The following is a 20,579-nucleotide window of genomic DNA, read 5'->3' on the forward strand; positions in this document are numbered from 1 at the left end:
ATAGCCTGAGCAGACACACTTGATGTGAGTGGTGGCAAAGTGAGTCATTGCACCGTGCCTGTCTGTCGTGGTGTGTGTGGTGTGTGTGTGTGTGTGTGTGTGTGTGTGTGTTTGGGGGCTGTTGCTGTGCTCGTGGGGCCCCAGTGCAGAGAGGTGGCTGGCCATCTGTGTTTGACATTATTCTTTTGTCTTGCCTTCTTTTAACAGGTGGAATGTTTTATTCATTGTTAATGTCACAACACTTCCTCATCAGCTTGTACTTTTCTCTTTTTTTTCTTCTTTTCTTTCCCATCCTTGGCCGTTTATCCGCTGCTGTGTTGTTATCTGGTCATGAGCTACTTTACAACGTGTTGCCGTTCTATATATTTCTTTTTTTTTTTTCAGTTTAAAGTCATCTTTTGTTCTCATTTCTCCAATATTGTTCAGGATAATCTCTTAGATTGGCTATAATGATATTCAGCAATAATGAGGATGGACATGGTGGGAAGATAATTGGGTTTCCTTTGAATTTTAAAAAGCTTTTGTATTTTGTATAAAATTAAAATTAACCCTGAGATCAAAGAGCACAAGAGTGAAGTGTCCTGAGCAGTATCAAGTACATGTGGATGGTGTAGTGGAGCCTGTATTGTTCTCTCAAACGGGGAAAACTCATGTCTCACCTGCTCCTTTTGCCTTTTCTTTCAGGACAGCACTCTCTGAGCAACAGCAGGGACATCAGTGCCATGGACACCCTCCCCCTCAATGGTAATTTCAACAACAGCTACTCCCTGCGAGACGACGACTACGAGGCCGTGGGCGTTCGAGCCCCGGGTGACCTGGGGGGCCTCAACCTGGACGATGCCGCCTTTGAGAAGATGATCATATCTGAGATTGTCCACAACAACCTAAGGCCCCGCGGGGCTCCCAAAGGTCGCGACGCCCCGAGGGAGCGGGACAGAGCTTTGCCTCCCCAGACTAGGGTGACAGTGGACCGAGGTGGGGGTGGGAGCGGCAGCGAGGATGACGCCATCGTGGCGGATCACGCCGAGGCCTCATCCCCCCAGAGAGGAAGTGGAAGAGGAGGCCACGCCACCCTGGAGCTGCTCCTGCACCCCCACCACAAGGAGGCGCTGGAGGCCCCCCTCCTGCCCCAGAGGACTCACTCCCTGCTCTACAGCGCCCAGAAGGCCCCCAGGCGCCTCGAGGGGCAGAATGGCCATGGCTCCGAGACTGTTACCGCAGTGGAGGACATGGGCTCCCAGTCACCCAACAATAACAGAGACTCCCTTTATACCAGCATGCCAAACTTGAGAGACTCTCCCTCGCCTTCAGCTTCGCCGTACCCCCCGGAGGAGGAGGACGAGCTCTCTCCCTCGCCCCAAAGCGAGAGCGAGGACGCGTATCATAAAAGCATGCCCGAGCTCGGCGACGCGCCGCAGCCGCTGTCCTACTACCACATAAACCGAGGCACCAGCGACGGGTGCATCATCCCGCCCAACAACGAAGACTGTGCGCAGGAAGGAGAGGCGCCCAGCGACGGACAAATGCAACTCATTACCAGCCTCTGAGTGGGCCGCCTTTGTTTGCACAGGTTTGAACAGATGGGCGCTTTCGGTTGATGTCAAGAGAGCCGACGAGGCCGGCTCCGCACTCCACATGCCCTTCCTGTTAGGACAGGAGGTGAAAAGTTGTTGGGTGGGAAAAGGAATGAATAAATGACTTTTGCACACAGATCTCATTAACACACAAAACACATCCATCTGAGGCCAGACAAGTGTGGACTGTGAACGCTCTGCTGTTGGACTAAAGAGGTGCAGAGAATAACACACAGGCCGCCGTGTCAGAGATAAGTCTGGCGTTTCTGTTGTACTGAAAGAGGAACGGAAGAATAAGGGATAAAAAAAAATAAATAATAAAAAAAAAATACTCCAAGCAAAGAACTATGAAGCTCCTGACATACTCCTGGGGGACTTTGCAGAACCAGGGTCTTTTTAGTCGAGAAGTACAGAACATGAACTAGTGTGGCTCCACTGCACAGTCAGGACTGTAAAGTTAAGAAACCACTAATTCAGACTCAGGCCTTATATTTTCTCTATTGCACATTTACCTGTTGTCAAAGTAACAGCTGAAGAAAATATATTTTGCTGTACCACTAGTGTAAAAAGTCAAACAAAACAAAAAAAACTGAAAAAAAAAAAGAAGAAAGAAACAGCAACCATTCAGTAGTTATGCCCTTTCAATGTTAATAAGATTCTTCAGACAAGGTTAATCAAAATGGTGGAAATGTGCTTTTTCCTCTCACACTTGACTTGTTGTAGTATGTTTGAATATGAAAAAAAAAGGAAAAAAAAAAAAAGTTTTGAGAGATATCAATCCATATGAAATCATGCTCACGTCTCTGCTTGTGAAGTGCTTTTTTGCTTTTCATGAATGATGAGTTTTTTCGGCGGTAGTATATTTGTTAACACCGGGCCATGCACAGATTTGGAGTGAATCGGATCCTCGTTGTAATTTATTTTACTTGAAAGAAAATTGTCGGGGGTTCGAGGACTTACGTTCAATGCGGTATTGCGGTTTTTTGCGGACATTTTTCATCCTTTTGACACTAATTAATTTATTAACTATTCAGAAAAAAAAGAAGAAGAAGAAGGAGAGAAGGAATAAAAAAAAAAAAGATCATGGTTGGAAAGTGTGAAAAGTTGTTGCAGCACTGATTAGGTTCATTTTATTTCTTTTGTAAGAGCCCATCATCAGCTGATATTTAATTCAACTCCTGTTTGATATCAAATAAATGTGAAATTTTTTCTTGTTCGCAGACATCTGGTTGCTTATTTGGCGAATAAATCTGCAATGATGCATGCGTGGGGTTAAAATAAGACGACTGAGGGTATTCGACAGTTTTGGTTTTGTCAGTAAATCCCATGAAAAGAGGTTTTTTTTAAAAGAAGTCAAACAATTTGCTTTAACAGTTGGACTCTGTGGAGTTTTAAACTTAAACAGTAATAAATCGTGGGTTTGTTGAGAGCTGTTTTCAGCTGTGGAGTAATGCACATTTGGTGTACTGGTAAAGATTTATGGCGGCGGGACTGATTTATAATAAACAGTGATCATCGTAACGAAGAAGCAACGCACCGAGTGCAACCGCCTGAGATATTTGCAGTTAAAACATTCCACTTGTCCAACTTGTGCATCAAAGATAAGAAGAAAAAAAAAAAAAAAGAATCAATAACTTCAACAGTGCCAAAACAAAGAGTCTCTTTAGATTTAATAAAATGCTTCAGTGAGATTCACAGGCAGCAGCTCAAATGTTCTATACTGCAGACAAACGATCTCCTACACTTCCAGTTTTAGCAGACGGTTCACAGGCTTCTCGCTGTCAGCGTTCACCTTTCTTTTATGTCCCATATTCACTGTAAATACATTATGTCTGTAACAAGTTCGCTTCAAAGTGGAGAGGAGCTGAACGCAGGACAAAGGAGGCAGGTAGAGATAGAAAAAAAAAAAAAAGAAGATGAACAAGATTAGAAAAAATGTCCAGGCAGGGAAACAAACCGCAGGGAGCTAGCAAGAAAAAAAAAGGTCCAAGTACAAGTGAAGCTTCTCAAAAGGAGATGAGAGCATAAAATAAAAAAAAACAAGAACAGGCAAAAGTCATTCTCCAGTAAAACAAGCTAGAAACAGGAATACATGAGGATTATNGTGTGGCTCATTTGAGATTTACCGTCGATAATTTACACATTCTTTCTTATCCGCACCCATCTCGGTGTGCTTACTCACAATGACATTACAATATGTTGGACAGTGTTTGTTGTTCGCGTCCTTACAGATATGGCATTTAAACCGCTGTCGGCTTGATGGCATTTGATAAAGATTTTAGGATTTGCATCTCTCACGAGGGGTTGAGTGTTGTGTTGCTGCCTGCCTGCCCGTCCGTCCGTCTGTCTGTCTGTCCGCTCAGTCTGTCTTTTATTCCTCTGCAGGTCCGCAAAGAGTACAGCAAATGTTTCCGTCAGTCCCAATGCTGCGGCGCGCTGCCGTCTGAGGGCTCCCACAGCTCAGCCAAGACGGCTACGTCTCGATCCACGGCCCGCTACTCATCTGCCACACAGGTGCACCGCCGGGACTCTGATGTATGCAGGTGTAGGGTTTAGAAAAACATGTGTGAAAGTCGACTGAGGCATAAGACTGTACGGATTAAATTCATTCATTCTCAGCAGTAAAAGTATTTTTTTATGGCTTGAAGGATAAGTGTGATATTGTTTATAAAGTTTTTTTTTCTTAATGTCAATAAATTCTGTGAAATAACCAAAACTGACAATGAATTGCTCTTATAAGTGTTTTTAACTTGTTTATTTAGATTTCTAGAACGAATGGCCTTCGGGCCGAGCGCGTCAGGCAGGTTTGAGGACGTTGGAAAGCTTTAAGAGTGTTGATTTTAGTCTCTTTAACAGGTTTGTTGGCAAAAGAACATAAATTACCAGCCACAGAAAGACCTGAGAGAAGTAAATAGGATTCTTAAAAGCCAAATTATCTGTTTATTTTAAAAACATGAAGCCAAAGTTCTCAATTCATCCAAGTTTTTACACTTTAACGTTAAAGCTGAGGACAGTGTGGCATTAGTGGGCCACATTAATGTCATCAAATCTTCCTTTTTAAATACATTTCCACCTTTTGGTCCCATGTGTGCCGTCGTGGTTGGTAGGTAGACCCCATACGAAAGGGACTAAGCAGACGATTGTTGACTTGGACATACTTGCCGCCCGTAATATCCTTTATGGTGACTGTGAGATCTATGTTAAGAGCACCTCTGGGAATTTAGCGGCTGCTTCTGCTCTTGCTATAGAGAGGAAAAGGAGCTGCTCGGGGCCGATCTCTCAAATTACATACCGTAAGATTCCCAGCGTATCCATTTTTGGTATCGGTTGGATCAATAACACATGCGGGGCTTTGTTGTACCCCGCCGCGAACATGTCATCTGGCAGTGAGGGAGTTGAATCTGGTCTACGAGCGTAGGTTTGAATCACAAGCCCGCGTAGCCACTCCATCCCGAAGGCCGAAAAAACCGTGAATAGCAGCGGCACCGTGTTAAGTCCTGATCAATGGCTGCTTTTTTCTCAACCCAGAGCCGCATCAGGCGGATGTGGAACGACACTGTGAGGAAGCAGTCGGAGTCCTCCTTCATCTCAGGAGACATAAACAGCACCTCCACACTCAACCAGGGTAAGCAGCCATTTCTTCCGCCGCCGCCGCCGCCGCCACCAGACGAGACACATACGCTATTCTCTTTGTGATGAAGCTCTGAATTCACAATAAACACTTCAATGGATGCAGCCTACATGGCTCTGTGGCAGCTCAGAAAGCAGAAAGATAAGACCCGATTTAATGTTGCATTTCTCTTAGCGTCAGGCAATCAAAAAATAGCATTAAATGCCGCCTGTGTATCTTACGTTGGCAGCCTTTTCCTTCATGTTCCTGCTCGCCGGGATCATCTGAAAGAAGAGAAATAGAGACAGGAAAGAGGCGTGATATTTAGTCTGGTGCGAAATGTTACTGATGAGGACCTGAGTTCAAGCAACGAACCCACACTGGAGAGAGTCGACTGTGCAGCAGCCTTCTAAATCATTTTCATCCTGGAGTGACTGTCAGGATGAAAGTAGAGGAGGGAGACGAGCAAAGTCAGGCTGAGGTCAGAGCAAGTTTTGGGAGTGATCCCGGCATCCTGAAGCTCAGGCGGTGCCAGTGCAGATTTGGCTGTAGTTCCGAATTAGTTTTGATTTTTTTTTTTTAAAGAAAAAGAAGACACATGCCAGTGCAAAGTTTCTCAGCGATCCGTCCAAGTGACTGAGGATAGTTATTACATTCTTGAGGATTTACACAAGCACGCCGAGGATGATGGGGATACTGTATTATTCATGGCAGGCCACTTAGACATGTTTTGTCTAGTGTCTCGACTGGATGAGTTTGTTTAGATAAATTTGTTTCACATAAACACTGCAGCTGATTGTGTTGCTACGCTTTGGTCAACACTTGTCGCAATAACGTTGTTTGTCAGTTACATCAGCCGTATGTTTAGATGATGGCTTTGCTTGGACCAGCGTTTCTATGGCTGCTTTGTCTGTAATCGAAGGCAGATGGATCACAGGTCATCAATCTTGTTTTTTTTTTTTTGCGGTGTCAGATTCTGGACGGCGAATGTTTGTTTACGCCACCGTGATGCACAAGCTCCCGTCTTCTTGCTGCTCCTCCTAATTTTTCTCCCTCTCTGTCTCTCTCTCTCTTGCTGTTATTTCAGGGATGACTGGGAACTACCTCCTAACTAACCCTCTCCTCCGAACCCACGACACTAACCCCTATAACAACCTGCTGGCAGAAACGGTGGTGTGCAACACCCCCTCTCCACCGGCCTTTCACTCCCCAGGTGCACATCCACCCTCCACCTTTTTTTTTTTTTTATTCTTCTGTAGATTTGTGGTTGTTCTAAAAGCACAAGTGCAACATTTTGGGACATACGATTGTTTCCAGAGAGACAGATGACAGGATTGTAATCACTGTCATGTCTGTTGAACGCCAGGTTTCCGCCCAGTAGGTCCGTTTAGTTTAGCGCAGAGAGGGAAGGCGGTGAAACGAGCTAGCCGGGCCCTGACGGTATCCGCCCACCAGCACCTCTGAAGCTCACCAATTACCATGTTTTATCTTGTTTGTTGTATTTGCACGGAAACCAAAGTGTAAAAAAAAACACAACAGGTTTTTTTGGGTTCTACGGGAAGCAGCTAGCTGAAGCGGCAGGCCATTTTGCCATTTCGGAGCCGCTTATCTGCCAGAATACTTCTTGGATTTGAGCAGTTCCCAGGCAACCAGCAGAGAAATGGCCGGTCAGTGCCAAGAAGCAGCAGCAAATAATAGCACTTAAACAGTAAATTATCATTGCACAAATTGGTTCTTGTATATATAATTTAAAAAAAACAAATATAATGTGTTAATTATTGAGCTTCAGAGGTGCCTTCAGCTGGATTTCGTTACCAGGCTTCCCCCTTAAACCCAGTCTTAGTGCTATTCTGAGTTAACTTTCCCCCGGCTGTGGCTTCATATTTACCAGACAGATATTGAGCGCGATATCACTCTTCTCATCTAACTCTCTGCCAGAAAGCAAACAAGCGCATTTCCCAAAATGTCGAACTATTTCATTAAGTGTATTAGCTTTGCTGAAAACATGAAAACTCTTGAGGTTGCGGTTGTGACACAGCATGAATGAAAAAAATGTTGAGAATAATTACACAGGATTTAGCCTTTGTTCTTCATTCACACCTTCTCTGTGTGTTTTCAGTTCTTTTAAATGCAACTTTTTCAAAGACAGAAAGGAGATGCACTCAAAAGACGTCTGCGCTATCTCATCTCGCCTACGTGGCAGTCATATGGGAATTCCTCTTTGTTGTGCGAGCGCTGCACGTTGGTCCGGATCATTTGTGCCATTACCTCGTAGCTATGAATGATATATTTGCAACACGTTGACAGCTCTCCGTTTAATTTATTTGAGATTAGACCGAGATTTAATCATGTTAGTGTTTATGGTGACCTAGTTCCTCACTGGCAGAGCAAAGGAAACCCAATCAAAGGAGAAATAACAGAAGCACATGACGCAATGCGGGCAGAGTCACAGCCCTCACATATTCACAGGCATTTGATGATAAAAGGGAATATACAAAAACAGCAGTATGGCCAAAGTGTGTAAGCAGCGGATATGCGATAACGTATAGCTTCATCCGGCTGCAGTTGTCATGGTGTTGCTTGTTTTTGTTTTTTTGCTGGTTTGCAGCACAATGAGAGCACTTCATACTTGGGGATAATGAAGCAGGGTTGGGACCGAACAACATCTGCACGAACAAAAATCAAAGACATTTTGTGATATGTGTGTTTTTTTTTTTTTTGTGAGCTCAGCAGCAGCCAAGCAGCTCCGTCGCAGAACCCAGTGTGTGTGCAGACAGCTTGTGTTTTATTGCCCTAAAATGTTTACCTGCTTAATCAGTGTAGGATAATTGCATGTTAACACTGGAGCTCAGGAGACAAATAAAAAAAAAACGTGGTGATATTTAATTAGCTGATCATTTTGAAATGTGAACATAACTCTCTCCTTTACCTGTAGAAAACATGGTTTTTTTCTCTCGCCCCTGAGGGAAAGCGATGCACTTAAAGCGTGTTCGAGCACCAGAGCTACAGAGGAAATATTACTTCTTAAACGGCGGCGCGGGTAGCGACGACAAACAGGAATAATTCAAGGACTTAACATATGGAAACTAGTTTGAGGAGAGCAGGCGGCAGGGTGACACACAAACGTCAAAACCTGGTGTGAAGATCAGCAACCGAGTGTGAAATACGTGCAGAGAGACTGTCAAGTTTTACACGAGCCGATTCTAAATTTCGCCTGCTATAGTCATTACGTTTAGCTCCTGCAAAAGGATGAGCGTGCCTTCTATTATAAGTGTATTAATACGAAGTAATACTCTGCAGATGTTCGTCCGATGCAGTAAAATCGGTAAGGAGAACATCTTGGATGAATCTCTGCTGGAACGGTTCCCAGAGTGCAGCTGTCGCCATGTCCAGTTGAATTCTGTTCACATCATTTCCCCTTTCTCCCAGTAGACAATACCTGTCTGCAATAAAATCACAGCCCGCGCATAAACAAATGCAAATGTGGAAGTGGCGTCTATTCAGAGAAGTGTCTAATAATCCCTCCACCACCGGCAGCACCACCTCTTTTTGCCCTTTTGCTCTCTGCGCTCCTTTCACTCTTTTTAGAAATGTCTTTGATGTTGTTTTTAGAGCTTTTTTTTTTTTCAGTTGCTATCATCCATTTTCTGACACTTTCGTTTGAAACCAAGACTACGGTTTCCCCTTTTTTTTTGTGTGTGTGTGCAAAGACTGCCTGTGACGACACCACCCTCACCCTACAAAATGTCAGCCTTTCACTTACCGCTTCGCAGCGTACCCAGTAAATAAAAAATCCTCATCAAATCAAACTAGCCCTTTTCACTTTCATCCTGCTACTTGAGTTTAGTCATAGGGCTGCAGGAAATTAGAGTAATCTGTTGTATGCCTCTGTGTGTGTGTGTGTTTTGTTCACAAAAATTGATAGACTTCAGGAAGGAGAAAAGCATCATGAGTCATTCAGAAAGAAATATTTTCATCAGGAAATGTTCCTTCTTGTGCTGTAGAATTTTTGAAGTAGACTGTGCTTGCTGCTGAACCCTTTCACCTGCTGAGTCCAGGATTCAGTTGTCCTTGATTTGTCCTTTTCTCAAAACTGGTAAACGCACCACTTTCAATCTCACATCTAACCTACAACAATTGGCGCAACAACAAAAAAAAATAAAAAAAAAGCATAATAACACGGGCGGAATTACGGCTAATTGCAAGGACACAATCGGAGTTGGACGGACTGAATCCAGGCTGGATGTTACGAGCTTCCACTTTTCTCTTATTTCAGTGATTTTGTTGTTTCTGCTGCAATTGAAAAAAAGCATCTGTTTTACTTTTTTTGCAAATCAGCTGTTCTTAGGCCAGATAGCCTGAGCAGACACACTTGATGTGAGTGGTGGCAAAGTGAGTCATTGCACCGTGCCTGTCTGTCGTGGTGTGTGTGGTGTGTGTGTGTGTGTGTGTGTGTGTGTGTGTTTGGGGGCTGTTGCTGTGCTCGTGGGGCCCCAGTGCAGAGAGGTGGCTGGCCATCTGTGTTTGACATTATTCTTTTGTCTTGCCTTCTTTTAACAGGTGGAATGTTTTATTCATTGTTAATGTCACAACACTTCCTCATCAGCTTGTACTTTTCTCTTTTTTTTCTTCTTTTCTTTCCCATCCTTGGCCGTTTATCCGCTGCTGTGTTGTTATCTGGTCATGAGCTACTTTACAACGTGTTGCCGTTCTATATATTTCTTTTTTTTTTTTCAGTTTAAAGTCATCTTTTGTTCTCATTTCTCCAATATTGTTCAGGATAATCTCTTAGATTGGCTATAATGATATTCAGCAATAATGAGGATGGACATGGTGGGAAGATAATTGGGTTTCCTTTGAATTTTAAAAAGCTTTTGTATTTTGTATAAAATTAAAATTAACCCTGAGATCAAAGAGCACAAGAGTGAAGTGTCCTGAGCAGTATCAAGTACATGTGGATGGTGTAGTGGAGCCTGTATTGTTCTCTCAAACGGGGAAAACTCATGTCTCACCTGCTCCTTTTGCCTTTTCTTTCAGGACAGCACTCTCTGAGCAACAGCAGGGACATCAGTGCCATGGACACCCTCCCCCTCAATGGTAATTTCAACAACAGCTACTCCCTGCGAGACGACGACTACGAGGCCGTGGGCGTTCGAGCCCCGGGTGACCTGGGGGGCCTCAACCTGGACGATGCCGCCTTTGAGAAGATGATCATATCTGAGATTGTCCACAACAACCTAAGGCCCCGCGGGGCTCCCAAAGGTCGCGACGCCCCGAGGGAGCGGGACAGAGCTTTGCCTCCCCAGACTAGGGTGACAGTGGACCGAGGTGGGGGTGGGAGCGGCAGCGAGGATGACGCCATCGTGGCGGATCACGCCGAGGCCTCATCCCCCCAGAGAGGAAGTGGAAGAGGAGGCCACGCCACCCTGGAGCTGCTCCTGCACCCCCACCACAAGGAGGCGCTGGAGGCCCCCCTCCTGCCCCAGAGGACTCACTCCCTGCTCTACAGCGCCCAGAAGGCCCCCAGGCGCCTCGAGGGGCAGAATGGCCATGGCTCCGAGACTGTTACCGCAGTGGAGGACATGGGCTCCCAGTCACCCAACAATAACAGAGACTCCCTTTATACCAGCATGCCAAACTTGAGAGACTCTCCCTCGCCTTCAGCTTCGCCGTACCCCCCGGAGGAGGAGGACGAGCTCTCTCCCTCGCCCCAAAGCGAGAGCGAGGACGCGTATCATAAAAGCATGCCCGAGCTCGGCGACGCGCCGCAGCCGCTGTCCTACTACCACATAAACCGAGGCACCAGCGACGGGTGCATCATCCCGCCCAACAACGAAGACTGTGCGCAGGAAGGAGAGGCGCCCAGCGACGGACAAATGCAACTCATTACCAGCCTCTGAGTGGGCCGCCTTTGTTTGCACAGGTTTGAACAGATGGGCGCTTTCGGTTGATGTCAAGAGAGCCGACGAGGCCGGCTCCGCACTCCACATGCCCTTCCTGTTAGGACAGGAGGTGAAAAGTTGTTGGGTGGGAAAAGGAATGAATAAATGACTTTTGCACACAGATCTCATTAACACACAAAACACATCCATCTGAGGCCAGACAAGTGTGGACTGTGAACGCTCTGCTGTTGGACTAAAGAGGTGCAGAGAATAACACACAGGCCGCCGTGTCAGAGATAAGTCTGGCGTTTCTGTTGTACTGAAAGAGGAACGGAAGAATAAGGGATAAAAAAAAATAAATAATAAAAAAAAAATACTCCAAGCAAAGAACTATGAAGCTCCTGACATACTCCTGGGGGACTTTGCAGAACCAGGGTCTTTTTAGTCGAGAAGTACAGAACATGAACTAGTGTGGCTCCACTGCACAGTCAGGACTGTAAAGTTAAGAAACCACTAATTCAGACTCAGGCCTTATATTTTCTCTATTGCACATTTACCTGTTGTCAAAGTAACAGCTGAAGAAAATATATTTTGCTGTACCACTAGTGTAAAAAGTCAAACAAAACAAAAAAAACTGAAAAAAAAAAAGAAGAAAGAAACAGCAACCATTCAGTAGTTATGCCCTTTCAATGTTAATAAGATTCTTCAGACAAGGTTAATCAAAATGGTGGAAATGTGCTTTTTCCTCTCACACTTGACTTGTTGTAGTATGTTTGAATATGAAAAAAAAAGGAAAAAAAAAAAAAGTTTTGAGAGATATCAATCCATATGAAATCATGCTCACGTCTCTGCTTGTGAAGTGCTTTTTTGCTTTTCATGAATGATGAGTTTTTTCGGCGGTAGTATATTTGTTAACACCGGGCCATGCACAGATTTGGAGTGAATCGGATCCTCGTTGTAATTTATTTTACTTGAAAGAAAATTGTCGGGGGTTCGAGGACTTACGTTCAATGCGGTATTGCGGTTTTTTGCGGACATTTTTCATCCTTTTGACACTAATTAATTTATTAACTATTCAGAAAAAAAAGAAGAAGAAGAAGGAGAGAAGGAATAAAAAAAAAAAAGATCATGGTTGGAAAGTGTGAAAAGTTGTTGCAGCACTGATTAGGTTCATTTTATTTCTTTTGTAAGAGCCCATCATCAGCTGATATTTAATTCAACTCCTGTTTGATATCAAATAAATGTGAAATTTTTTCTTGTTCGCAGACATCTGGTTGCTTATTTGGCGAATAAATCTGCAATGATGCATGCGTGGGGTTAAAATAAGACGACTGAGGGTATTCGACAGTTTTGGTTTTGTCAGTAAATCCCATGAAAAGAGGTTTTTTTTAAAAGAAGTCAAACAATTTGCTTTAACAGTTGGACTCTGTGGAGTTTTAAACTTAAACAGTAATAAATCGTGGGTTTGTTGAGAGCTGTTTTCAGCTGTGGAGTAATGCACATTTGGTGTACTGGTAAAGATTTATGGCGGCGGGACTGATTTATAATAAACAGTGATCATCGTAACGAAGAAGCAACGAGTGCAACCGCCGGCTTCTTCTGAGATATTTGCAGTTAAAACATTCCACTTGTCCAACTTGTGCATCAAAGATAAGAAGAAAAAAAAAAAAGAAGAATCAATAACTTCAACAGTGCCAAAACAAAGAGTCTCTTTAGATTTAATAAAATGCTTCAGTGAGATTCACAGGCAGCAGCTCAAATGTTCTATACTGCAGACAAACGATCTCCTACACTTCCAGTTTTAGCAGACGGTTCACAGGCTTCTCGCTGTCAGCGTTCACCTTTCTTTTATGTCCCATATTCACTGTAAATACATTATGTCTGTAACAAGTTCGCTTCAAAGTGGAGAGGAGCTGAACGCAGGACAAAGGAGGCAGGTAGAGATAGAAAAAAAAAAAAAAGAAGATGAACAAGATTAGAAAAAATGTCCAGGCAGGGAAACAAACCGCAGGGAGCTAGCAAGAAAAAAAAAGGTCCAAGTACAAGTGAAGCTTCTCAAAAGGAGATGAGAGCATAAAATAAAAAAAAACAAGAACAGGCAAAAGTCATTCTCCAGTAAAACAAGCTAGAAACAGGAATACATGAGGATTATAAACAAGAAAGACTGCAAAGCTTGACTGCTGGGTATTACTGTCACAAAGACAATCTGGCAAACAACTACCTGTTTTTTTTATTTTTTTCCTCCCTACAGTTTAATTTATGATTTTCAGCAACAACTAAAGGTGTTTGTTTCTTTCTGAAATACAGCTATCAAGCACAAACAATCACCCAACTTCACAAAAGATCTTTTGCGTCATTTTCTTGTCTTTTCAAAAAAAAAAAGTGCTGCGGAAAACATTAAACCGCGGCGCCGCTCCGATGAAGTCTCCCACTGTTTGTTTTTTTAGGTGTTTGGGTTTCGTCCCCGAAAAGGAATGAAAGCATTTGTGACCTCGTCGCGGCTCTTGGTGCCTCGCCTGTTCTTTGTCCTCCCTCGCATCGGATACGAGCTCATTGGCGGCGATCGTCCCTCGATGTGGAACATGACAGCGATGACCTGCTGCTTGGTCAGTCCAACCTTTGCCATCTGCCACCTGCAGCTTGATGAACTCCTCGAGCTCTTCCTGCGACACCTTTGTGCTCTCGTTATTGTCCAAAGGCATCAAATTGGGTCTGCGGGACATGGAGACAAACAGGTAACCAGGTGGTACATGCTCCTCAGAGTTCAACATCAAAGACCAACGCTTGCTTCTCGACGCAACAGCAGCTCCTTCGCCCTCTCCCACCCACATACCACGTAAGCCTGTTGACTCTGAAGGTTCTCATAGTCATGCGAGGAAAAGAGCACTGTGCCGTCCAGTTAGGATGCAGTTGTAGAGGTGTTGGACTCCCCGGAGGTCAGTAGGCGATCTGTTTGTCCACCCTGACGTTGGGGTTGAGGACGCCCATGGTGTTTACGTCCAAGATGAGCGTAGCAGAAAGGGCTAATCACATCACCCGCTCTTTGTTCTCAATACGCTGTCCGTGGATGGATGCTGACCTCCTACCCGACTAATGCGGACTCCCAGCAGGACCTGTTCCTTTCCTTCATAGGCTTTGAATGGTGGGATGATGATATTTCTACTCTCTCCCACACACATGCCCTGCAGCTCCTCATCATGCCCTTGGTCAGCCAACGCACCCCTGCTAAGGAGCCGTGGGTTGACTTCGTGATGCAGTCGGAGTCAAGCGGTGCGCCATTGAAACGGCAGCAAACAAAGACGTTTGCAGGCTTTGGGGAGCGGCGTGGCTCTGGTGACGAACAGGTTGGCCTTGTTGGACGTCAGACACGGCGGCGGCGTCTTGAAAGAACCGTGTCACCTTGTGCTGCACACAGAAGGACTTCTCGAAGACTCACAGGAGATGAAATATCAAATATAGCGTGCATGCACAGGGTGGTACTTCTATCCCATCAGCGAGAGAAAGAGTGGCACTGGAGTTGAATATTTTCTCTGAATGGACTGCTAAAGGGTGAAGAGATGCTTCTCAAATTAAGAACAATTTCCTGTCCATGGGAGACTTCAAGCAGCCCGATGCTGTTAGAAGGATGTAGTGAGAGAGACGTTCGACCCAGTAGAGACAGACCAGACGCCCACAGCCCCGGACTGGAGGATGCTGTTAGCATTCCATACGTCCGGCCAGGTGTCAGCTGCGGACAGGTTATCCGGATGTCTCTGTAACTGCAGCTTTAAACTCATACAAATAAGAAACTACTTGACATGAAAATGGAATTCCAACATACAAACGGCGTCTATTCGGCTGCCTGAGAATCACCATCTACCCGGGGACGGCATTTCATCGGATTTTGGACTTTTCAACGCACAAAACAAAACCTTCCCCCACGCGTCTCTGTGCCGTGACGTTCTCACAGCAACATGTTGTCTCTGTCCTCATTCTGTCTCATCCTCTGTGCATGTTTGCATCCTTTCTTCTGCGTTTGTTGTCTCTCTGCTCTCTGTGTCCACTTGCAGCGGTACCTTTTGTAAAAAAAAAAAAAACCCATCCCCGTGTTGTGAGAAATGTCAGCTCAGGAGTTCGGCGTGCAAACTGAATCTGACAGGATGCGATAGATTGCAGCAAGAACTCAGAACTAATAGAGATCCATCTGCTATCGATTTTTTTATTGCGAAATGTTTATGTTTGAGAAGCGATGACGTCGGTTCGAGCATGTTGCATGTGAGTGTTTACGCAGCGATCATGCCGATATGGACACATCTGAGAATATCATTAGAAAAATCAGTTTAATCTCTTACGGCCACAAATCCGTCTGCTCTGCATCACTTGTTCGGAGATATTTGGAGAAAATTGCACAGCCGATCTTCATTTGACGATCGCTCCACGGCAACTGAGACAAATAGTTTTTGGACAACGGTTCGACCCTGTGGCACGGAGGAGTACGCTCCATCAGGCTACACGGGCAACACTTGTTAGCAGATCGGTTGGTTTTGCTCTTTTTGCGGCATCTGCTGATGAAAAACAAAGAATATCATTAGCCATTGTCTTTGACTGCCACTGTAAGAATGTGCTGTGACAGTAATTATGCAAGTTTAACAAGACATGCCATAATCATTTTTGATCATCCTGTGTGTCTAAATCATTCCATGTGCCGAATTGTTGCACATCGTCTGAGGGGGAGACAGAGCAGATGACACTCCCATCATAGATTTAGCAGATTTAGCATTCAGTACATCTTTCATCCGTGGCTTTCCGAGGAGTATCCAGTTCTAACCGGCCACACACACACTCAGCAGACATGCAGTCCATGCGGCCGCTGCAGGATCTGGGCGGTGCACTTTATTAACCGGAGCTGGGTGCCAGTTTGCTGTCAAGAGACTAACGTGGAGGCCAAGACAAAGCTCTGAGTCCACTGTGGCTCTCTGCCTTGTTGTTTGAACATTAGCCTCTCGGTTTACAGAGCGTCATCCAAAAGCCCTGAGAGACACCAAACCCGTCTGTAAATCATACAGAAACTTGGCTTTCCCCCCTCACGTATAAATCAAATTAAACGCGAAGTTGATGACCTGCTCACGGTTCACCAGGAATGAGCCGGTATTGTCTGTGAGAGCTTCCTTATTATAAACACCGGAGAGCTGACATGACAGCTAACAACAGGCGAGGCTGTACCTCCAGGACACGTGTGATGTCACCGCCAGGATGCTTCCTCCTCCTTCTGTGTTTCATAATGGACCAAATTATGATGAATAAATGTGCTGAGCTTCCTTTGCCAAGCATAAGGATCAGTTTTGCATGATGCATATATATTGGTTCATTATCAGTAAGTCACCTGTGCTCTGTATTAGCGCTCTCACCCTATTATCTTAAAGAATATTGGATTCTGAAATTGAACAATATATAGATGATCCTGTACTTTCCCCCCCCAATAGACTAAGGGAGGGGAGATGAGCATTTCCCCGGCTCTCCTCGTGCCGCTGTGATGATTTCCGGCCATTCTTCCTCTTCAAAGACACTCCTTCCACCTTTGACTTTTCGCTGAGTTGCTGACATTACCGTCTGCCATTATCTGATTATTATTATTATGATGCGCCGTATTAGCCGTGCGGTGTTTGTGTTGCAAATGAAAAAAAAAAAAAAAGTTGTCAAAGTTTGTTGGAGATGAAAGTGCTTCATTTATCAACTCATCTTTTATCTGCGCGCAGTCAAAGCCCAGCTTCCATGGGGCAGTGGCAAATGAAGGCGCAATAAGGCTCGGTCCGAGAAGACATTACCGTGTTTTCATTTTGGAACTGTTTGATGTTCCAGCCTCTGGTGATTTGGACATTATTTCATGTCCATCATCAAAAAGACATCAAACAAGATGCTGCATTCAAAATCAGATCACAGAGCGTTGGATCAAAATGTGGTGTGTGTGTGTGTGTGTGTGTGTGCTCGCTGCATGCTACCTACCTATATATACGGTGTGTGTGCACTTAGAAATAAGATGTATTTTTTCCTCATGAATTTACCTTCGTTTTTCTTACAATAATATAGTGTTTGCAGTCTCTCCAATGAGGCCTTGCTTCAAAAAGAAAACCCCCAAAAAGCTAGAATTATTATTAAAATTAAAAGGCATTCTTGCAGACAATGTTTATATTCTTTGGTAGCAATCTTTTCCTTCGCTGGAACAGGAACTATGCATAATTGTATAATCACAACCACAATGCAGAAGGAGTCTTATATTTCCTCAGGGCCTCTGAAAATGTACAGCTTACATTCCTCTACATTTCACTCTGCAGCATGACGATAAAGAACATCTGAATCGCTGCTGCTGCTGCTGCTGCTGCTGCTGCTGCTGCTGCTGCCACCGTCCCACCGAACAACACTGCGCCGCCTTGGCTGACTCGGCTTGCAGTTAAAAAGCTGGTAAAGACTCCTGCCTGCAAAAACAGCAAAAAAAAATCAAGTTCCCTCTTGTATTTTTATTTTTTTTATAGCTGTGGCACACTTTGGATGTGCTTATAGGCTGCGTTATATAAACTCGTGTGTGTGGAAGACGCATACCGACGCAGCAAAACCACAAAATGTTGCCCTGAAAAAATCCTGCTTTTACAAAAATGAAATGTTTTTGTCTCACAACATCTCACAATTATTGCACTTTAAACCGTGCTGCAATTTTCTCTCCCTTTTTTTTTTTTTTTTAACTTTAGCCTCATGACATTTCTGGTTTGTTGTTTTAAAGCTTGTTAGGATATCGCCACAACTAGCTCCGTTTAAAAGAGCGCCGTTTAAAAAGAAATATGGGTTTCCTGTTGGAGTTTCACAAAGAAGCCTATTATGAGAGATTAAGACTCTCGGCTTAAAATATGCTCCAGAGTCCTTTTCGAGTCCGGCTGAGAATGGCTCGGTATAATTTCTAGCTTCTCTCTGTGTGTGAGAGAGAGAGAGAGAGAGAGAGAGGAAATGAAAGAAAGGAAAGGAGAGTGTTTCAGATCGAGAGTCAGGGGGGCCGAAGAGGAGAAAGTGAGAGAAGGGAGAGATTGTGAGACAGACAGCGAGCAGCAGCAGTCTCACATGTCAGAACCAATCCGAGTCCGAGGCCCGCAGTTGTAAAACTGTCATACCTCGTAGGAAACACCAGCAGTGACCTCAGAATTGGGCTAAGGTAGCCTGTCACACCCGCTATACAGTAAACACTCTGCACAGGCCCGTGTTTTTGTTGGGTTGTCTCTGTTAAAATCATATCGACGCATTCCCGCGAGAACACAGCATATGACTGCTATTAGCCCCACGCTCGAGACGGGAGTTTTCCCATATTTAAGCAATTGGTCTCACAGTTTTCGGCCATTTGAGGCAAAAACATAATGATTGTAATTTTTAAAAAATGCCCGACTGGGAGACAAAAAAAAAATAATAACATGTGAATAAAGTCCAGTCAAGCAGACCAGACTTCAATCATGTGAAAATGCACTAGAAAATAAAATATGGTCATTATTACTGTATGTCCCACTTCAAAGTGCCTTTTGATATGTCAATTCAGAGAAACAGCGTTGTCAAGAAGCAGCTCGCACAGAAACATCTTTGATAAATACAAGATCTTTCTTTCTTTTTTTTCCTGCTTGCATACTATAGAACATAAATGTTACATGTCTTGTTTTATTCAGCGGAGACTCAGAATGATAATTACAGATCGTTCACGCAGATGTTTCCCATATATCTCCGTGCGGCCATTGTGTACGTGAAAGCTCCACCACTGCACAAACACATCTGCACCTATTTTGCATTTGCAGTTTATAAAAAAAAAAACATATAGAAAAGACACAAAACACGAGCTATTGGATTCTTTTTGGAAGTCAGAAAACTGAATGTTAGAATACTTTAGTTTCCAAAGTCGTCCATTAGTCATTTCCAGACTAATAGTGTATACCGCCTTTCTCCTTTTTTTTTTTTTGTTAACTTCGCTGTTGGATCTCTGAGACGATTTATAGCGTTAAACTGCAGGGTGCCTTTATGTAAAAGGCTTTTATTCACAGATAATTTACTTACAGTTGCTATAATCACTCATCCAGGATGTAGCCGGCCTCATCTGAATGTGAAATACAGTGGTACAGTAACATGTGGAGATAATTATGAGGCTAAGATAATCAATGCCATGCTTGAAGTTGTATTCAAAAGATGCCTGCAGCCATGTTTTCTTGGGCCATTGGTTTGAAAATCAAAGTGACGGGTTCCACAAAAAGAAAAAAAAAGTTGATAAAGGTTTTGGCTTCGTCTTTGATGAGCCGAGCTACTACACATGGTGACATGTTTTATTATTGCTTCCTTGTAGCCACCAAATGAACTATACTGTAGACTCCATCAACAAAGGTTCATATTTCATCAAAATATTTGGTTTAGGAGTTAAGACAGACACACAAGCTCCAAACCACCCGCAAATATATTAAAACAGAAGATAAATGAGGACACGGCAACTGAAATATTTCACTGTGGCGTTTGTTATGGAAATAGTTTCTTCTCTAAACTTCTTGACAGCGAACGTGTAAACTTGTGTACGTACACGAGAAAGGCCTCGACACTTTAAAGGAGGCACGGAGATCACGTTTCAGAAGGAAGTTGTTCCTGCTTCCTATACGACAGGCTTACCACATACGAAGGCGTCCTTCCAGAAAAACGTCCAGTTGCTGTAAACCTCACATCTGGAGGCCCCGGATCTGTGATTTGTTGAGCGTGCGTCCCCAGACGTGAGATGAGTCGCTTTCTGTTCTGACACAGGAGTCCTGCAGCGGAGAGGCGGCTTTTATTAGCGTTAATTAACCTCTTTTCCCCGAGAACGAGGGAGCAAAAGTGTCTGTGGAAAAAAATCTGTTTCAAGTAAATATGCCAGAAAGCCACACACGGAGTCAGAGAGTCCAGAGCAAATATGACTTTGTAGAGACATTTGTTTATGACATTAGCCAGGTGTGAGAAATCACACCTACATTATCCTGAGCAGGAAGCAGTTTGAGAGTGTTTTTAAAAGAAATATTTACACATAAATCAAACGCTGCCACTAACTAGAGAGGTTTATATTTTCTGTTTTATTCCAGGGGACATTAAAATCCAATTCACATGATTTTATACTCCAGTGTTTGCTTCTGCTCATAATAGAACAACCAGACTGAGTTTCTTAAGTTATTTAGCAGAACATTGGAAAAAAACAACATTTACTCCAGCAGTGTACTCAAATACAATTTCAGGCTATTTACACTTTAGGAATTTCAATTTACTTCTATTTTATACTTTTACTTCACAATTTAGAGGCAAATATTAGATTTACATTTAATTTCACTTCATTTATTTGAATATTTTGGGTACGAGCGACTTTGCTTTTTTTTTAAATTAAATAAAAGCACCAAAATATAATAAATTATGACGCGATATTATATAATAAAATAATACTTTATCGAACCACAAGGTTAAATTCACAAGCTAACCAGCAGATAAATGATATAAAGCTTCAAT

At 43.7% G+C, this 20,579-nt stretch overlaps 2 protein-coding genes across 4 annotated transcripts in view; both read left to right on the top strand.

The window, feature by feature from the left end:
• Positions 1-2,794, top strand: part of LOC103364114 (latrophilin-2-like) — an 82,623-nt gene extending 79,829 nt beyond the window's left edge. For 2 of the 3 annotated variants that reach the window (XM_008291129.1, XM_008291130.1), the window contains one exon: positions 685-2,794. In XM_008291129.1, the coding sequence (XP_008289351.1) occupies positions 685-1,547 (863 nt within the window). In that variant the 3' untranslated portion in view covers positions 1,548-2,794. The remainder of the gene's footprint in view (positions 1-684) is intronic. The other variant, XM_008291131.1, reaches the window with a different exon arrangement.
• Positions 2,795-3,923: 1,129 nt separating this feature from the next.
• Positions 3,924-12,333, top strand: LOC103364119 (latrophilin-2-like; the record flags this gene model as incomplete). Its single annotated transcript, XM_008291139.1, has 3 exons — positions 3,924-4,088; positions 5,103-5,199; positions 10,222-12,333. Coding segments are annotated over 3 exons (1,125 nt in total), but the record flags the coding sequence as incomplete, so codon positions are not given.
• Positions 12,334-20,579: the final 8,246 nt, after the last annotated feature.

The sequence above is a fragment of the Stegastes partitus genome, unplaced genomic scaffold (genome assembly GCF_000690725.1).
Source record: "Stegastes partitus isolate 25-593 unplaced genomic scaffold, Stegastes_partitus-1.0.2 Scaffold719, whole genome shotgun sequence".
NCBI lineage: Eukaryota > Metazoa > Chordata > Actinopteri > Pomacentridae > Stegastes > Stegastes partitus.